Here is a 20,315-nt window from a genome sequence, read left to right as displayed (position 1 = left end):
AACTGTTCTCTCTCTCCTAGCCTGCCTGGCTCCTGCTTTAATCAACCCCTTCACCTTACAAATCCCATATTGTATCTATTTTTAATACCTGTTGCAGTGGTAGAGGCAGTAGAGCCACAGGTGTGCAGGGCTGGGTGCGGCTGCTGCTACCTGTGCATGCCTGCGTGCAGGAATGTGTGTCTGTGCACAGCGGTGTGCCCAGCAAGATCAGCTGCAGTGAGAGGCAGCATTTCACAGGAGCAAGCAGCTGGGGCTGGAATGCTATCACAGGCACACCCATTTAAACTTCTGCCTCAGTTAAACAGATACAATGGGGTACTGTTTCCCCATGCTTTTTCTCCCAAGTACAACTATTTGAATATGTATCATGATGTCATCGATTTTAACGCTGCTTAACCGGCAAATGGAGAGGCATGCATAAAGCAAACATCACTATGGCCCCTGGGGAGCTTAATGTCAGTCAACGGTCATACCAGAGGATTGGAGGTACATAAAGCATCGGTTGTCATCAGCAGGTAGGACTGGAGGAAACACGAAGAAAAATCTTCACATCAGTACAACTGATTTCTCCTGGGAGATTCATTCAAGAATGTGTTATGGAGTGAGGAGTAAAAAGATGAGCTGTAGTCCCAAACCTCCAGCAAGGCAGTATCTGAGCACTTTGGGGCTTGTATTGTCCTGGAGGTCAGAAAAGCTGCCCACTGGCCTTATAGTACAACATAAAGACTGAACTATCCGGAAGGGAAACTCCATCTCCAAGGCTGATACCAAAGCTGTGTGTGTTATCAAATACATTAGTTACACCTTCTTGGAGCCTGCTTGATTTTCCCATTGATTTTAAAAGGTGGCTCTTCAGTATCTTTGCAAGAGGTGACGTTGGGACTGGTGACATCCAGCCATCACAATCTGCCTGTCACGGGGACCTCTTCCATACTGCAAGAAAATCTGCAGGAGCGATAGCCTATGAACCAATTGTCCTCAATTTTACCTTTCATTTGTTCCTTGTATTTTTTCCTCACTGTAACTCATTGCCTTCACGAAGAATCATTACTGACTAGCTTTGGCTGGATAGCACACAGACAGAAACTGCTGACTGATCCCATGGTTCTGCAACCAATAGCAGATTTGTGCATAGCCATATCACCCAACAGGATGTGCCTGATTAAGAGTAAGCGTGTAAATGTAGTGGTATTTCTGATAATTTAGCCAGGAAAGGCGACGAGTTTATGCCAGGTATTGGGGATTTTTTTTGCTGGCTGTTGTGGAGGTACAGATCAGTACCAGCACACTGATAGAAAAATAAAACCTATCAGCAGGTTTTGTTTTGTTTGTTTGTTTTATGAAGTCTAAAGTGGGAGGAAAAATTGGTGTTGGATCTCAGCTTTGTTTTATGTCATTGTGGTGGTGTTTGATAAGGTAGTTGGAGCTTCAAAGCAGAATTTTCTGTATCACTGAGCAAAGAGATTTAGTGTGCAACCTGATTCCCAGGAATGCTTCTTGCACAGAAACAACCCTCTATAGAGCCTCTTAACCAAGCCACTGCCTCTGATTCCAAGGCAGAAGAGCTGTCTTGGAAAACATGTCGCCAACAGCGCCCATGCAATGGCAGATCTAACCATCTCCCAGTGTGCACTGGCCTGAATATTTTAACAAATCCTCTTGCCCTTTTCTTGTACAAATCTCTTATCTTCTCAGAAAATGAACCCCTCTGTACCAGGAATCCAGGCATTTAGAAGCCAGGAATAGAAAGAGATTGATCAAACCCAGCTCATTTATAGAAGGAAGTTTCTGAGAAAGAAGCACCAACCGGCACTCTCTGCCAAAGCAGCACATCACTGTTATGTATTTGAAACACTTATTTTCTTACTGGAACTCAAAATGGGGGAGCAATACATGCAGTTTGGAAGAGATGATGGCTGCAAGTAAGTAACAGCTCTGAAGAACGCTGCCATGAGTTTTTTCCTTTTCCTTTTTCCTTTTTCCTTTTTTCTTTTTTCTTTTTCTTTGAAATCATTCCTTTCTTGGTGTCAAGTATTTCAGGTCCAAAGGAAAATCGTTCAGTGTTTAGATGGGGTTTTTGGTAAGCCTTGAATACTTGCTTTCAGAACCAGAACACGGGGAGTTCATGGTTGGGAACTCCAGCACAAAGTCCAATTTGTGAGGAGGTGGCAACCAGAAATGGCAAATGCTGCTTTTGTCTTTGCACTGGCTAAAGAGGGGGTGCTCTGAGCTGACTGCTTGGTCTATCACCTCTGGGCCATTTCTCTGCCCCATGACTATTTCCAAGGGTGTTGTACTGTTTATTTCTTATTTGATTTAAAGACGGAGGAAATGGAAGGGGTAGGACAGGGTGGAGGCTGTTGCACTGTTAGCACAGCATGAAGGAGATTACGTGCTGGAGGTGGGATTTTTCAAGGAGAGAGTTTGTTGTGTTGTCAGTGTACTGAACAGGTAGCTAAGCAGAAGGAGTGACAGTATTCACAGTGTAGCCAATATCACTGACCAAAAATAAACACATTGTTTGAACATATCACAGAACACCGTGCACTGTCACTCCCTAGGCGTCTAATTGCTTTATTACTTGGTTTAATGAAAGTTACAAACTCACTCTCCAAAACTCCCAGACATTCTCTTGTCCCCTGGAACCAGCTGAGGTGAGAAAGGCCACAGTGCTCTGCCCTGTGTGGGTGGCTCCATGCTGCAGCTGGTGAAACCTGGCTGGCACTAGGCTGCAGGGTTCTGTGGGCAGCACCAGACATTGGCAACCCAGGATCAGGCAATGCCAGTAGTGAGAAAGGCGAAAGGAGTGGAGCCAACACAGAGGGAGAGCCCGGCTGCTACTTCCTCTCATTCACCAGCAGCCAACTTATCTGTTCAGGGACATGGTATGGCTAAAGGAAATTAATTTACTACTGTATCATAGAATCATAGAATCATAAAGGTTGAAAAAGACTGCTAGGATCATCTAGTCCAATCGGCTGCTCATCAGCACCATGTCCCACAGTGCCAGGGAGGTGGTGGAGTCACCATCCCTGGAGGTGTTCCAGAACCTTGTGGATGTGGCACTGGGGAACATGATTAGTGGGCATGCTGGGGATGGCTGACAATTGGACTAGATGATCCTAGCAGTCTTTTTCAACCTTTATGATTCTGTGATACTGTGATCCTATATGCCAACCCCATGCTGGTAATTGTTACTCTACAATACCTTTTCATATTTGTCAGTGCTGATACATCAGAACAAAGTCTGTCTGGTAAGCATCCTCATCCCCATCCACATAAACTGGATATCTTAGCTCTGAAATAGCCAGTGGAACCTCAGAACTCCACTGAAACACTTAGTAAGGTGATTTGAGATGTATGAGTATATCCAAAACATCTGCACAAGGTTGCCAGGTATTTCCGAATCACAAAATCATCTAGATTGGAAAAGACCTTCAAGGTATGATACAGAAGGTATGGAAAACTCATGAGCAGCTGATAGGAGCCAGGCAGGGTATCTTATGGCATCTCAAATGAGAACTTAGATACCCAGCTCACAACTAGTGGATGTAGACCAGAGCTGCTTCTCTACTGCCCTCACACTACATGAGGGCCATGAACACCACTTCTCATGCTACCAGGAGCCAGCAGCACTTGGACTCCTGGGTCACTGAGGATGGCTTTTACAAGTGCAGCCCCATGCATTAGTATCTTGAAAGCATAGGCTGTGTTTAATGACTGACTCACAAGGATTTCTCAAGCGTTCTGGAAAATGTCAGTGTTAATCTTCTTATCTTTTCTTCATTTTTCCCCACAAACCTGATGTATTTTGACACACTGATTTTATGGGGTTTTGTGTATCTGTGTAAACACAAGGAAAGTAGCTAGCAGTCCATAATGTGCTCTGACAAGATGCAAATAAATTGGCGAGTAACTGGTGACCTTTGAAAGCTTCTGAGGATTTCTTCTTTGGCCAGCTGGGTCCCACTGAACTGGTGCTAAACTTGTCTCCATCGCCCCTTCCTTTCCACCTCTCATTTTTTGCAGCTGCCTCCTTCTTTGGCTGGCTCACGGAGCCAGGGACCTACTTAAATGATAAGATTATTGTTATTATTATTTTAAAACCTGGTATGCCTCTCTGCAAAAAGCGTCATGATTTTACGGTTAAATGAAAGTATGAAGGACATGAGGATCAGCCCAGCCCACAGTTACGCACCAAGCACTGCCATTCACTAAATGAGCCAAAAGTTCCTGCACATGCTTCTAGTGCATGTACAAAAGAGGAAAAGCACATTTTTACGTGTTTTTGTGACTATCTCTGTGTGTGACACTCAGAAACCTGAGATAGCATCCCACAATCAAAAGAATAAGGACAAATGCATAGGTGAGATAACCACTGATAGGCAGACCCCCGGCATGGGCATGGAACAGGCTCCCCGGGGCAGTGGTCGTGGCCCCAAGCTGTTGGAGTTCAGGGAGTGTTTGTGTAACACTCGCTGACACAGGGTCTGATTTTTTGGGTGGTACTGTGTGGAGCCAGGGGTTGGACTCGATGATCCTTCTGGGTCCCTTCCAACTTGAGATATTCTATGATTCAATGATTTTTTATGATTTAAAGCTGCTCCTACAGTGCTGGCAAGGATCATATCCTTCATAGGGTGGGAGGGATTTCTGAGTTCAGGGCTTGCTGTGGATAGGCCCAGATGTCAATTCCTTAATCAGAATAATAAAATATTCCTGGTAAGTAACATTTGAAGTAGCAGACAAAGTCCTGACCCTAATGAAGACACACCAGTTTCATAAGGGACTGTCCCGATTGGTGTGTCAGACCAGAAGTACAATGTCGGGCAAGGGAGAATTTGTCATTGCCATCTCTTCGCTGTTTGTGGAGCAGTGTGGATACTGTGGCTTAGTGCTTGGAGGAGCTGTGCTGCTGTGAAAGGCAAGCTGCCCGGGGGACAGCAGCATGTGAATCTTCCTGCCTGTGGGAGCAGTGAGATGATGGGATGTGCACAGACTGTGTTGCAGCAGGATCCTGGAGGAAGCTGTCTTGAGCTGGGCTTGCAGGTGCCCTTGTTTCATGTGCTGTAGGGTTATCTTCATCCCAAGACCTCCATTTCCATCTCACAAGCACAGGTCAGAAAGCACACTCGTAGGCGTAGGACTTGGAGTATGAAAGGGCACGCTGCTTTTCCCAGCCATGGTCCACAGGCACCAGCAGCCAAAGGAGCCTTATCAGACGCCTGGCTGAGCAGACTCAGCCAGACCTGGGCTGGGGCAGACAGAGGCTCTATCCCCACCCTGTCACAGAGGTGACTGCCCCGCCGACGTCAGGAAGTCTGATTTCATTTCCTGGCACAGGGACCATGTTTTCGTAGCAGCGTCGGAGAGGTAGTGGAACTGGAATAGGCGTGCTTGGCCACACCTCCGCAACCATCCAGCCTTTAAAGCTCCCAAGGAGCGTGAGCGCAGGGCTGTTTCTCCGCTGGGTTCACAGGAGTGGAAGTGGCTGTTACTGGTGTGCTAAGAGGTAGCCTCTTCCAACCGGATTCTCCCTGCTGCCTTCTCAGGGCAGGATCCACCAAGGTAATTCCAGACAATGTCCTGCAGGATCCAGGGCAGACCCTTGCTCTGGGGTGGGATGGCAGCAAGACCTCATCCATGAGGGTGGGAGAGGAGGGGGCATGGGGTGTCACAGTGAACAGAGCCAGCCCTGGCTCCAACTTGAGACGGGCAGCTGGAGCCGGGGCAAACATTCCTGGGATGTGATTGAAATTTTCTGTTGGATGGGCATGTTTTATGCAAAAGCATGAATGAGAGAGGAGGCACAGCCTGGAGGGAGAAGAGTCAGCACTACAGTGAGGACAACAGTTCGGGGTGAGCTGTGATGTAGATGCAACAGCATGAAGTTACCACAGCACATGCTTCCTTACACAGACTGCAGAAACCTGAGGAAATCCCAAGTGCTCATGCAGGCGCTAGATGGGCAAGCTCTGTTTCTGGGAAAAGCAACACAGGTCAGAGCCTCCATGCTAGAAAAAAAGAAAAGGGTGTAGAGATCAGTGCAAGTGGCCCAATAGTTCAAGACAATGAGCTTCTATCCTTCTTATCTGCTACAATCGTAATTGCCGCAGTCAGGACCTGCAGCGGGGCTGTGCTCTGTGCTGCCCCGGGATCCCTCCAGCTGTCACTGACCTGTATATGTCGGAGGAGTGAAGAGATAAGCTAATCTGATCAACAGTAACTTTCTGTGGGTAAAATTGCAGCTATCAAGTTTTTCCAGAATGTTCATTTTTGATTTTTCACAAATGTCCAAATAGCTCCCAGCTATTTGTGCGAGTGTTGTTCAAAAATCATTTGTGAACAATGATCTTCAAACACTCCTGCATGCATTGTTCACCAGCTCTGTTCTCTCCACGAGATTCCAGCATACTTGCATATTTTGCATTTCACTGCAGGCAGCTTTTTGAAGAGCTGCACATCTCCTTTAACATGGTGATGTTAAAAGCTGGAAATACATTCCACTATTTCTAATTAGGTAACATTGAGGGTTATGTGAGGCTTGAGAGTGATTCAGTGATGTTTTCCCCCTTTGTTTATCCCTTGGTTGGGTCAGATGCCATTTACTGAGGACTCAACCTCCCCTCCCTGGAATCTGTCTTTTGAACTAGCCTGGTAATTGAAGTATGTTGTTCTGGATGGGGGGGAATCGAAGTAAATGGCACAGGGAGAACAAAACACTAAATTTTGCAAGATCAACTCGTTTTTTCTTTGTATGTCAGAAAAGAAAACCCATGGTTTTCTAGTGCAGGTCACCATTAAAGAGAGATTCCCTCCTGTTTAATGCTGACATTGTATTTAAACCTCCATTCTGAGAGATTTTAGAGTCTAAGTCTGACTGCATAATTTGGCACCTCGAAAGCACTACCTGCCTTGGGATCTAAATTTATTCAGTGCCATGCAGTGTCCAGCATCCTCATGCAGTGAGTGGTGTTTGGATGTGCTTTAGGCTTAGAAAGCATTCAGCAACTTAATCCCCTGAGGAAATGGGCAGGGCTCAGCCAAATAGCCCTGTGATCCCCTGTCCAGACAGCCTTACCTCAGGCTTATTCAGCCAGCACTTAACTCTTCACGATGAGACTGCAGGAGTGTGCTAGGTGTGTTGCAAGACCTTGTGCATCCTTGGCTCATGGGCTCCTCAAGCAGTAACTTGTTCGGTACTTCTCATGCGGTGCCAGCATTGGCTCTGACATGTTGGTTTTCTAGGCACACAAGGCAATAGACTGGGGAGGGGACTGAGATGTCTGAGATAGTTGTTTTTACTGTGCTATCGTGAAGGACTGTGTGTTTGTGGCTAATGGTTGGTTTCCTGTATTTGCTGTTCAATTTGGAGTGAGAGGAACTGTGCTGGAGGTATCCAGGTACGCTATCTGCAGGGCCTTTCACTCATACTGTAAATCAAAGCCACGGGTGTTTCAGAGAAAGTAACAGAAGGAAAACAAGATGAATAATTTCCTGTTCTGTAGTGCTCACCTCTGGAGCTCACTGGTGCCAGGTACTGATGTTGTTTAAATCCAGCAAAAGGGGATAAATGTGACTATGACTATCTTGCCCTTGTATCACCTGGACAGAAGTGACAAAGCAGTTCAGCCTCTTTGCCCCATGAAACAGCCTCACTTTCCCCTGCTGCCTATGCTGCCATGACATTGCACAACCCCAGGCATGGTGCGGTGGACTTCCAAGGTGAATCATCACCTGCTGAAGGGTTTGGCTTGCTCCTGATAGAGAGCCAATGCCAAGCAAGGAGATGGCTAAGCTGCCACAGCCACATGTCTTTAGCACTGTGGTGTCCTTGCCCAGTGAGGTGGGAATGGATGTCCATCCTGCCTCTCATTCCCCACTGCTGCAGCACCCAGGTGGTTGATCCAACAGCCTATGTCTTTTATATTTCCACAGCTTTGAGGAAACATTTCTTTGTGAAGTTGCTCAAGAAGACATCAAGATGACAACACCACCTCCTCGAGGTTGCGGCAGCATCCAAGCTGACTATTTCCTACTTTGTGACATGGATCAGGCCTGGGGGATTGTCCTGGAGTCACTGGCTGCAGCTGGAGTCCTTGTCACCGTTTTCCTCATCTGCTCCCTCTTCTTCCTCATCTGTAAAATCCAAGATAACAGCAAGAGGCACATGGTTTCCATCTATTTCTTCTTCCTCTTAGGCACACTCGGCATTTTTGGCATCACTTTTGCCTTCATTATTAGAAGCAATGACAGGATTCGCCCCACTCGCTTCTTCCTGTTTGGAGTCCTCTTTGCACTCTGCTTCTCCTGCCTCCTCACCCATGCCTCCAATCTCGTCAGACTAGTGAGAGGAAAAAAGTCCTTCTCCTGGCCAGTGTTGCTTCTACTAATTGTTTCCTTTGCTCTGGTGCAAGTTGTGATCAACATTGAATACCTAGTCACCATGATGGTAAAAGATAGAAACATTTTTTTGACTATGGATTCAGAGGAGGCCAACAAGGACTTTGTCATGCTTCTGATCTATGTGCTCTTCTTGATGGCTTTGACCTTCCTGGTTTCCATGTTCACATTCTGTGGGCCATATAAGAGCTGGAAGAGACATGGAGCACACATCTTTGTCACTATCCTGTTCTCCATTGCCATTTGGGTTGTGTGGATCACTATGCTCACAAGGGGCAACCAATCTTTAGGGAAAACTAATTGGGATGATCCTGTTGTGGCCATTGCTCTGGTGTCCAATGGATGGGTCTTCTTGATAATGTATATCATCCCTGAAATTTGTTTCCTCACTGCCCCTCTCAAGCTGGGGGACTACCCTCCAGAAAACGACTTCTGCCAACCCACGTTCATAAAGCAGGCAGCTGGAGTGGACAACCATGCCTATAGCCAAGATGAAATTGTGCAAGGTATGATCAATTGATTGACTGCACTGCCCCCAGCCCTAAGCACAGATGCACCTCTCACAAGTTAAAAAAGATAGAAGAGCTAAAAAGAAAAGAGCTTGAAAATGATGAGTAGTTTAGAAGTAAGAAAGACAAAAGTTTAAGGCTGATGAAGAAATGCAAGTGAAAACGAATTTTCAGACAGACAAAGGAAAAGAGTACAGATCGGAGCAGAAGCTGCAGATGTGTAGGAGGAATGACTGAATAAGGGACTTCCTGGGTGTCAGGGCTGAGATGTAATTCCCTATGACTCTATTAGGTCTGGAAATCTCAGATAAAAATTCAGGAAAGTTTTTTATTGTCTCTTAGCAATGCTTCAGCACTTGAGACTTCTCCAGGTTATACCTGGGAGATTTTTCCTTCCAGTTCTGACCTTGTTCACATGATCCATTAAAAAAAAAAAAAAATCCATCACCCAAAAAGGAAGCATGGAGGTCTTTTTTACTGTACAGATCTCATACAGTTTTTGGAAAAAGCAAAAGTTTTTATCAGTTGAGGCATCCCAAAGTTATGTGTAGGAGGTGTGACTGACCTCCCAGTGAATCTGCTCTTGAGATCACATTTGCCCCCTGCAGTCAGACATCCCAGTCTGTTAGAGACTAGTGGAGAAAGGGTGTGATCTCCCAGGGAATACTGCTGAGGGGGTCTGGTGCATGCCAGTGGGAGGGATTTGGCTGGAGATGAGGGTGGTAATCATGAGGCAACATGAGGTGATCTAAACTCCAAGGCCACCTCTGTCCTGTTATTTACAATACCAGTCAGTTCTGCTTTCACATGGAAATATTCAACAAGAAGCTCACCAGTGGATTTTAATGCGTTCCTGACTGCATGTTGCGTAGAGCTCGGTCAGTCTAAAAGCAGCTGCTAATGTGAGCCACAGGCTGTTTAAGTCTCCCTCGACGTGCTATTTCCAAGCTACCATGTAACAATAGTTCATGAAATTTTCCCCCATTTTGTCTTGTGACTTAGGAGGCAAGGAAGGCACCAGCTACTCCCCGTACTCTGCTCACCTCCAGATGAAGGTAAGCTCACAGCCCTCTGATGTAGGCTTCTGTTCAGGGGCTGACTAGAAGGGAAGGAGAAGGGGCAAAATCAGATAGGTCCAGAGCAGTCTCTGCAGAGGCAGGTGGATGCTTCCCATTGGATCAGATGATGCCATGACACTGTACTCATGGAGGTGTCTGTGGCTGGGAGGAGAGAGCTGCTGCTTGTCTCTGAACATGGGAGGTGGGAGAAACCCCGAGGCAAAATCTCAGGTGATAGTTTTCAATATATATTGATTTGACATTGTGTAAGAACTTCTCTCTTGGCGCAAGGTTCCTGCAGAAGACTGTGCCCTTTTCTCAGTAGTCTGTACTTCTCTCCCCAGCCCATGGCCTGAATGTATTCCCATCAGCTGTCAGACTGCAAGTTGTCATGCAGATCCAGAGCGGCAGTCTGCATCACCCTGTGTCACGCTGTGTGCACTCACCAGTCCTCCTCCAGCACACAGCCTGGCCAGATCCAGCAGCTCACACCATGTTCTCCCGTGTCCTCTGGTGACACATCTCAATAACTGGTTTGCCATACCAGGATCCTCTTCTACAGTGTCATCAGTCACACCCTTGAGAAACCTCCCATTCCATTTCTCCCTTCCCTGTTTTTTTTTTTTTTTTAGCTCTATTCTATTCCTTTTTCCATCTTTTAAAAGTAAAAACTGCCTCGCTTCCTTTTCAGACCCTTGACGCAAAGAATGATTTCTCCCTTCCTCGGGCCAAAGCCCACCCAAGCCCATACCATGACTACACTGGTGGGAAAGGCCCCATGTAGCAGCTGTGCGGGGAGCAAAGGGACTAAAGGCCACTCAGTGACAGTGCTGATCCCACAGAAGAGACAGACTCAGACCCACACTGGCAAGGCTGACAACGAGAAGCCCTGTTTTCCCTCAGTTTTCCCACCAGCACCCCTCTCATTACTGGAAGACACCTCTCAGACACGGCTGTGGCAATCGTTTCTACGTGGGATGGAGCTCATTCTGGGAAGAGCATGCCCTGGCCTATTTCCAGCAGGAATGCTGCAGGGCTAGAGCAGCAGGAAGTTCACCAGCTGGGCCCATGGCCTGCTCTGTCCCAGATTGGCCCACATGTCTTCCTGAGCCCCACATCTGTCATGAGAAAAGGAGCAGCAGCACCAGCGCTCCATGTCCCAACTGCTGCCCACCTGCAAGTACACTGTGGGTACCAGCATTGAAACACCCCCACCTCTTTGCCCTGACACATTTTCTGATTTGCTCTTGAGTATTACTCGCCTCCCCAGCTCCGACCCCTGACCACACGCTCCAGCGGAGCACCCCCAGGGCTTGCCATACCCCACAGACCCTCCCGACCATCCCAACCTGTGGGATCCTGCAGTCAAAATCACTCCTCTGCAGCTGCCTGCAATATCCCCAACCTGAGTTCTCCCTCCTCCCGAGTGTTTCTGTGGCATTATCACCAACATTTCTCAAGCAGCCAGGTTACGGAGGATTTGCTTTGTCCCAGGGATGAGTGCACACAAGCATGTGCACACACGTGCCCGCCCATGTGCTGCAAGGACTGCGCCCTACAGAGCTGAATCACTCCGCATCCTGCTTTGCATTCAGCAAATAGCTTACTGTGGTATTTCGTATACAGACACACAGAGCTCTCCAAGTGGGTGTGTGTGGTATGCTGGCGTCTGACACAGCTATGTATTTATTTAGTTCTTTGTATATGGGATATTTAATTAATAAAAACAACCTGACTTTGAGAGACTGGTGTGGTTCCTTGGGGGTAGGGTTCCCCTTACAACTGGTGTGTTGGCAGCAGCACCTTTGGATATTTGCATTACTGGGAGTAGGAAGGAAGCTTGTAGATATTTCATTGAGCCTGTGAAAACACATTTTTGTGATGCGCTGCGCACAAATAACATTTTATTTGGAAGCAGAAATGCACCTTGGCCTTGAGGCAATATAATAAGGAGGGATGAGAGATACTATGGGCACTCAGTGCAGGGGACAATGATTTTTGTGATTAATTGATTGTTACTGTGAATGCTGCTTTGCAGAATTGTTCTTCCCCACTCTGTGGATTTACAGTATATTTCAAAGTCATTTTTAAACCACTATATGATGGCTCAAGTACTGACCTGCAATAGTTCATTACTGAGGTGGCTTCAGGTGAGGGCTGATTTAACTGCCAGAAGATCTCAGTGGCACTGGACACAGGCTGGGAAGGGATGGTGCTGCCCCACAGATCTCCAGGGGAAGCTTTTTGGGAAAGCAGCAGTTTCCTTTTTTCTTATTGTTGTTATCCAACCCAGATGGCCACTTAGTCACACACAGTGCCCCGTAATATGTAATATCAAACTGGTGGGGCAGGATGGGCCAGTCCTGAAAGAAACAAGAGTGTGGAGGAGGCATTATGCTGGGCTTTTTTTAGCATCTGTAGGTCAGAGTGTCACAGGAGAAGGGTAAGGAACAGCAGCGTCACCACGACCTCTCCAGGGTTCCATGCACCTGGGCAAATACAGGCACAAGGGGTGCCGTAAGAATTTGGGGCAGAGCACAGGGCAGGTGATGTTGGGGAAGGACCTCACTGTTCACAAGCTGTACCAAAAGGCTCCTTCCCCCAGCAATGGATGACATACAGTGCTCCCTTTCCTCCCTCCCTTATATATCACTTATGCTGCTGCCTGCTTCCCTCACTGTTTTGATATTCAAAACATAGCAGTGTACAGGGTGACTCAGGTTGTGCACAGAGCGGGTGTTTCTGCTGCCCCTTCTTGTTTCCAGCCCTTCTCTGCATTTTATCAGAGTCACAGCTACACAAAGGTTTTGGTCAGGTGGGACCTCGGGAGTGATCCAGCCCTGAGCAGGTCTCACTTGAGAACCAGACCAGGTTGTGAGGGCCTTGACCAAGTTAAGCTTTGACTATCTCCAAAGATGGAGATCTGATTATTCTCATTTGGACATTTTCTTTCTGTCTAATCAGAATCAGCAGCTTGTGCCTGTCACCTCTTGTCCTTTCTGTGCACTTCTAAGAAAAGCCTGGCCCCATCTTTGCTATAGACCTCATTTACTTAATAGCCAACAGCAACTGGATCCCCTTTGCCTTTTTTCTCTGAGGCTGAGCAGCTCCCTGGGTCTCTCATTCTGGTGATGTGCTCCACCAGCCACCAGATATGCCAGACATGCATCTTGCTCAGTCTCTGTTGCAGAGAGAAGACAAAACCAGGTACAGTGCTACAGATACGGCCTCCCAAGACCTAACTAAAAGAGAAGAACCACCTCTCTCACCTTGCTGACATCACCCTTACTCATGCAGCCTGGCATGTTCCTGGCCTAAATTGCCATGAGCACACATCACTGGGCTATCACCAGTTAATCCCATTGCCCTGGAGGAACTTATATGGCTATAAATAGTAGGAGCTTTTCAGTCGTGAGGTTTCATCTCTAAGGCAGGTGAACAGAGGCCAAAAGCAGCAACCAAGGCCAACTGTGAGCTGAGAGCTGCAGGTGCCCCTCCTGGTGGGACGCCAGGAAGCCCAAGGGTCCCTGCTGGCATGTGACATCTTTGTCATGGCAGAAGTCAGAGAAGACATGTTCCTCGTCATCAGCAAGCCCAGCACTTGGGAACCATATTGTCAGCATCACTATACCCAGGCTGGGGTTGGTGAGATACTGAAGGCTTTTTGTGTTTGATGGATCTAAGCCCTTCCTAGGTTACCAACCATGGGAACTGTCTCTTGGAGAGGAGGGGTCCCTATCCCACTCCAGCCACCCTGATGCCCCACATGGGCCTGAGATTGCTGCTGTTCCTTCTCTGTGCCTGCAGCACACTCACCCTTGCGCATGCAGCACAGACCTATGTGGGATCCTCTCCCTCCCCGAAAGTCAACATGCCAGGTGACTTGCTCCACCTTTCTGGGGAATCTGGTGTTTGCTTTGCCTTCACTATGGTGACAAGTGGAGTATTGCGATACCTACAAGGAGTGCTCTTTTCTGTGAAAAGATTTCTGAAGTGCCAGGTGCCAGGCAGGAGATGCCATCCTGGTTTACCTTGTCTGGAGGGACCAAGTGCCTCTTCAGAGTCAGCCAGGGCTCCACCTGGTGAGGAGCTTCTCAAATCAAACCACTAGCAGGTACATATGAGGGAAAAGCAAAGGTTGTGGCTTACAAAACATGCATGTTGTTGTCTAATAATTTATTCAGGAGTCGAAACAGAATGCCTTGCCTCTGACAGACTGTGATGTCTGCTGTTTTCCTCCAAAATGATCTGCAATGAATCTCAAACGCTGGAACAGAAATGCAAATAAGTGCTGAAAATAGTGGATGAAATAATAGAATCACAGGATCCTTAAGGTTGGAAAAGTTCTAAGATCATCTAGTCCAACCATCAGCCCATCCCCACCATGCCCACTATCATGATCCTCAGTGCCTCATCCACACGGTAATGGAATACCTAAAGGGATGGTGACTCCACAGCCTTCCTGGGCAGCCTGTGCCACTGCTGTACCACTTTTTCTGAGATGAAATGTTTCCTAACATCCAACTTGACCCCTCCCTGATGCACCTTGAGGCCATTACTTCTCATTCAATCACTGTTAGCAGGGAGAAGAGGCCAATTCCCACCTCTCCACAACCTCTTTTCAGGCAATTTTAGAGTGATAAGGTATCCCCTGAGCCTCCTCTTCTCCAGATGTATAGACAAGAGAACAAAAGGACCCAGGCAGTGTTTTTGACTCAGTGAACATACCTACCTACTGGGGAAGGGGAGGGGGAAAAAGAAAAGGAAAAAAATAAAGGGGAAAAAGAAAAGGAAAAAAATAAAGGGGAAAAAGAAAAGGAAAAAAATAAAGGAAAAAAAGGAAAAAGGAAAAAGGAAAAAAAAGGAAAAAAGACAAGAGAGAAAATTAAAAAAAAAATAGAAAGAAAAAAAAAGAAAAAGGAAAAAGGAGGAAGGAAAAAGGAAATGAGGCAGGGTGTAGAGGCTGCTCTTAGGTCTCCAGTCCTGAGGGCGCGGCGGCGAGGCAAGGGGCGCAGTGACGATAAACGGCCGCACGGTGGCGCTGTTGCTTCGTGGAGCCGTCCCCGGCGCGGAGGCGAGGGCTGGGGAGCCGGGTCTGGGGGCGCTGGCCCGGAGGCTGGGGGCGTCTCCGCCTCCGTGAGACTGGAGGAACGCCAACGTGCCGGAGTGCTGCTTGTGGTTAATTAAATAAGATAAGGGACGGGGCAGTTCTCGTCAGGTTGGCAATGCAACTCATTGTAGCTTTCATACCAAACGCGTCAAAAAAAAAAAAAAAAAAAAAAAAAATGTCGTGGCCTTTCTTTGAACTTTAGTAAAATTCGGAATTTTTGTTTCAGAATTATTTAACTTTAATTTTGATTTAATTATTTGACTCGGCATCTTCCTATAAATTAAAATAAATAAATAAAAGCCACACACCAAACCTCAAACCTTCCAGCCTAAAAAGGATGATTTCCTGCTGTGGCATTTGGCTTGCTTTACACAATGATACAAAAAGCTCCTCTGAGCTTGTTTTATTTTGGGCACAGTTTGCTTTTTTTTTTTTGTTTTTTTTTTTTTGGGGGGGGGGGGGGAGGAGGGGGGAAGTGCGTGATTTTTCCTGAATGACAGATCTATCTGGGAGTTTCTGGCAGCATGGTATGCTAGATGTGGCACTGAGGGATGTGGTTAGTGGGCATGGTGATGGTGGGCTGACGGTTGGCTGGATGATCTCTGTGGTCTTTTTCGACCTTAATGATTCTATGGCGCTGTTGGGCTATGAGTCTGGTGGGCCAGGGTGTGCTCACCCACATGTGATCACATCTGTTCCACAGTAAAGTCTCAACCTGTAGCAAAGGTAGCTTTACTGTCAGTGCTGTTCAGAGAGAGATTGCAAATCTGGGCTGAAGCGCAGCTCTAAACATGATCTGAAAGGCTTCTTCAATAAGATGGCCTCATCACTCCGTGTGCATCCTCTGCCATGCAGTACAGTGCAGGGAAAGGCCAGCTCCAAATCCAGACCTGCTTTGGCCCCAGCCTTGTTTGTAACGTGTGCACAGGAGACACATTACTTTGATGTATTCAAGTGCCTCTGTGGCTGTTAAAGTGTGTGCTTTCATTCTGGGCCACACAGTGCAGCACCCAGAAAATGGATCTGAGAGACAAGATGTCAGCCAGCAGAGATGGAATCTACCAGCAAAGAACTACAGCCAGAGATGGTGGACATTCCAAATGCTCAGCCCTGTGCAGTTGCACCACACAGCCCGGCTGTGGTACAACTGTGCTGGATGAGGATGGAGCACGAAGTATTCTGCAACCAAGGCATTACTGGGAGTTCACACCAAACTGGTGCTTCAAGTCTTGCAGTCATCAAAGTTTTTAATCCAGCAGGAGTCCCAGTGCCAGATTTATCAGTGTGAGTGCCCTGGTTCCGGCTCCAAATCATTTTTTCCAAACTTTGGAGTCAGGAGAGGTAGGAGGAAAGGAAGGGCTGCTCTGCAGGTTTCATTATGCATATTGCCTCTCTTTTGAATAGCATTTGTCTTCATTGTCTGACAGTAGTTTCTAAAAGTGGAAGTTGCTTTACTGAATGAATGTGAAAATGTTGGAGGAATCTTTATGCTCCTTTACAAGATCCTAAAGAGATGCATCTCTTGATAGTGTTTCTTCTGATTACTCTTTCATGGAGCACTCTACAAGTAATCAGGTAATCAGCTTTTGGGGCATGTTCTACCTCCAACTGTGCATACAATGTTCACTCTGAAATTAATAAAAGCATGATGATGTATTTGAAGTGAGAATCTGGGACAAAAAGTTAAATTCTTGCTTTTAAAATCACTTATGAAAGTTTCTTTGACTTCAGTTCTCACATTAGAGTTATCTGTGTGTCTAGAGCTGGAAAGAATCACTTTTATGGGTATATGTGTCTTAGCAACCTCTTGGGAAACAAGAAACATAAAAACTGATTATGTTTTATAAGGGAGTTTGGAAGTGTGTCACAGAATCATAGAATCAGTTGAGTTGAAAAGGACCTTTAAACATCATCTGGTCCAACTCCCCTGCGATGAACAGGGACACCTACAGCTCAGTCAGGGTGCTCAGAGCCCCTCCAGCCTGACCTTGAGGGGTATGCTGCTGTTTAACCCCATGTCTTCACCACCTGTTCTGGTCTGGGGGTTGAGGAATTGGTTGTGATTGTTGGGATGGTAGTCACACAAGTAGACAAGGCACTGGGCTTAGGTTTGTGTTGGTGACCTCAGGTCTGGCATTTGTCAGTGCTCCTCTTGTGTGGTTGGTGCGCCTGTGGCTTCTACTAGGGACATTTCATGTCTTTGTCTTCCCATGCTGGTGTGACAGGGAAAGGCTGTTTGGTCTTTTCAGGGCACAAGGCTGAGGGCAGATCATCTCTCCATGCCTGGGTGCCTGTCACCTCATGCCCAGGTGCAATGCTGAGTGCCAGTTGCACTCACATTCACACCTGGGTTGCTTCCAAGCAGGGCTCATGGTATGGAGCCCTCATTCTTTTCTCCACGCTGAAGGCACTAATGAGCAAGTGGTCTTAATTGTGAGCTGCACATAGCACAGATTTTCTGATTCCTTTCTTGTTTTCCCTTGGGATTAACTCCTGTCGCTGGGAGCTGACATGTGAAGTCAAGCAGCAAAAGGTCTCAGATCTGAAACTGTCCTGATTTCTTTGTAAGGTGGCAGGAAGAGGGACCCGGTGGGGAACTGAGTGGGGGCAGCCTGTGTCCTGCTGTAGTAGCTAGATGAAACAAGCACGAATTTCCCAGAACAGGCTGCATGCATGACATTTCTGCTGTGTAAAATCTCCCAGCAGTAGCACGCTGCAGAGATTTCATAAGAGAGAGGAAGTCATGAGCTGGAGGCACTGGGTCGAGGGTGCCTCTGTCTGAGAGAAGCTCCTGTTTCCATCTCGTGAGCCAGATCAGGTCCATGAACATAAGCAGTGAGCAGAGAGTGGGAGCACCTCCAGCCCTGCAGGGTGACCTCCTGTCTGTGAGCTGGGATGCTCCCTGCACCCAAACCATCCATTCCCCATTGCACTGTGGCCTCCTACTTTGCCTCTATCAAGGCGTGGGGAAGGCATGGCTGGGAGGTACTCCTGTCACCTGGGCTGACAGCAAGCATTCATCATCTCCAGTTTTCTTTGAGCATCTGCAGCACTGCTTTTCCTATCTCAGCCCTTTCCAGCTCTGCAGGTGAATTCCCAAAAGCGCCATGAACTAACTGCACTTCCTAAAGGTCTGAAGAATGAGGACATTATTTACTTTTAGCTGACGATGGGCATCAAATAGTGTGAAAGAAACACACTTCTCAGCTCCATCACTATCTGAGACCAAAATAACAGATAAAAGAAGAAAATCAGTGGGAGTCATCATTATATGGAGTTGCCATGGAAATAGCATGAGAGAACTTGGAGGAGAGCAAGTACACCGTGTCTCCAGGAGGGTATCAATCCCCTGCTAGCCTCACGCCTTTTTATCACATTATCAGGCAATATTTCTTGATTTAGCAAGAGGAGGGAAAACATCACAGCACTGTTCTGACATTTTTGTCTATCTCATGGTTTCTATGACCAAGACCTTTGTGACCCTTCGAGAAGCAGAAATGCGAACTCTGATGCTGTTGGAAAGTTGTCCTGGAAACCATTCGATAATTTCAGTAAGATGGTAAGAGGGATGCCATTTCCCCAGAAAATATTTATTGGATTTTTTGGACTCGTGTGAAAAAAAAAAAAGAAAAAAAGAAAAAAAGAAAAAGAAAAAAAAAAGAAAAAAAAAAGAAAAGAAATTTTTTGTAATGTACCATTCTAAGATTTATTTTTCAAAGAAGAACATCACATTTCATTGGAAGTGCTATTTAGTGCTGATTTTAAAGAAAAGCATTGATTGCAATTTAAATGATCTCCGAGTTCAGTAGAGCTGCCACTTTGTGCTGTTGCACCACTCTGGGAAACTCATTTAACTCTCTTCTCTGTCACTGTATCTTGCTGTTAAACTGCCCCACCAGCTCCCAGCACCTGCAACCCATTCTCCACCCCACAGTTACACAATGGGCTCTTTTCTGGAGGGCACGTAGACAGAGGAGGGAGACCATGTGCATTGTGCAGATATGTGTCCCCAACTTCTTTCAGACTCAGAAAAGCTTTTTCCTCTCTGCAGCAAAACCAAATCCACCTCCCACAGCAGTTTGTCCCATTGGTGGCAGCTGTGGCCACCTGACCCATAATAATCTGCCACGTGGATACTGGCATCCTACAGCTTTTGCATGCTGGTCTGAGAGTGCGAATAAGTGAAGCCAGTTTTCAAATAAAACGATGGCTCTGTTCTATGAGGTCTTGCATTGATATCTGCTGTACTGTGGCCCCAATGTTGCAGTATTTTTTCCTGGATGCCTCCTCCCTCACCCCCAACTCCTACCGTTCCTCAGTGCTTTGTCTGCTATGTAATGTGGCCAGGCACCCTTAGAGACAAAAAAGGTACTAGGGCAGCAGGAAACCCTTTCCATTTGTATCTGCTCCCTCACAGCAAGGCTGAAAAATGCAAGGGAAAGAAGAGATGCCCAGGAGCTTCCAAGCACACAGGCTTACTCCTCTCCTCACCTTTTCACCCACTGGTACAGAAGCTTTGTCTCCACGTCATTGCTGCACAGGCAAATGCGGTGGATAACTGGGGTCAGGAAGCAGAGTCACAAGAGGGAAAGCTGAAGAGCACCATCACCACTTGATCCAATGAGGGCCACTTCAAGTCATGACCAACCATTGCCCTTAACTCTGGCCCAGAGCTATGTTTCAGCCACTAGATTTTCATCACATTCATGTCACTTGCAAACTCTTTTTATTTTTCCCCTAAAACTGTCTTAACAAAAAGAAAGGAGGAAGCAAGAAGCAAGAAGAAAGGTCTGCTCTGACATCTGCATTTCTCAGACAAAGGTGTTACCTAAGTTATCTAAGATGTGGTTATCTAAGATGCTACAAGCAACCAAGATATCTCTTTAGAACAAAACTTGTGGGCTAAGTTCTTGTTGACTGTTTTGTCTGTTTGCTCAGCGCCAATTTAAGGTAAAATTATGCATGTAATTTTATAAATGCTATTTATAAGACTGAATACATATTATGCATATTTGTAACAAAATGGATCCATTTTTACCCTTATGAAATGACAACTCCCAAACACTGAATCCCAGAGAGGCTATTTTTATGGCACTTGGTGTTACATTTGTTGCTGAGTAGCAGTTCTCTGTCTATAGCCATGGGAATAGACATCATTTTTAGCACGTCATAATTCTGGGGCTGGATTTGTTCCAGAAGAGTTCGTCATAACAACAGGCTGAGCAGTGGCTATTT

At 46.6% G+C, this 20,315-nt stretch overlaps 1 protein-coding gene across 2 annotated transcripts; it reads left to right on the top strand.

The window, feature by feature from the left end:
• The first annotated feature begins 5,432 nt into the window (after positions 1-5,432).
• On the top strand, positions 5,433-11,711 carry LOC128074006 (retinoic acid-induced protein 3-like). 2 transcript variants are annotated; one of them, XM_052669490.1, is made up of 4 exons: positions 5,433-5,568; positions 7,939-8,909; positions 9,915-9,967; positions 10,662-11,711. In XM_052669490.1, exons 2-4 carry the CDS (start codon positions 7,985-7,987, stop codon positions 10,752-10,754), a joined length of 1,071 nt encoding a protein of 356 aa, XP_052525450.1. In that variant the 5' UTR covers positions 5,433-5,568; positions 7,939-7,984; the 3' UTR covers positions 10,755-11,711. The 2 variants fall into 2 exon arrangements, with proteins under 2 accessions (XP_052525450.1, XP_052525451.1); XM_052669491.1 differs by lacking the exon at positions 10,662-11,711 and adding an exon at positions 10,315-10,660.
• Positions 11,712-20,315: the final 8,604 nt, after the last annotated feature.

The sequence above is a fragment of the Tympanuchus pallidicinctus genome, unplaced genomic scaffold (genome assembly GCF_026119805.1).
Source record: "Tympanuchus pallidicinctus isolate F22 unplaced genomic scaffold, pur_lepc_1.0 scaffold8, whole genome shotgun sequence".
Classification (NCBI taxonomy): domain Eukaryota; kingdom Metazoa; phylum Chordata; class Aves; order Galliformes; family Phasianidae; genus Tympanuchus; species Tympanuchus pallidicinctus.
This window is presented reverse-complemented; position numbering and strand designations above follow the sequence as displayed.

What these genes read in the sequence shown, in the direction of transcription:
- LOC128074006 (XM_052669490.1), top strand. Translation starts at nt 7,985, where the DNA reads ATGACAACACCACCTCCTCGAGGTTGCGGCAGCATCCAAGCTGACTAT. An exon ending in CCAAGATGAAATTGTGCAAG is followed by an intron (nt 8,910 to 9,914) that starts GTATGATCAATT and finishes CTTGTGACTTAG; the next exon opens with GAGGCAAGGAAGGCACCAGC. An exon ending in CTGCTCACCTCCAGATGAAG is followed by an intron (nt 9,968 to 10,661) that starts GTAAGCTCACAG and finishes CTTCCTTTTCAG; the next exon opens with ACCCTTGACGCAAAGAATGA.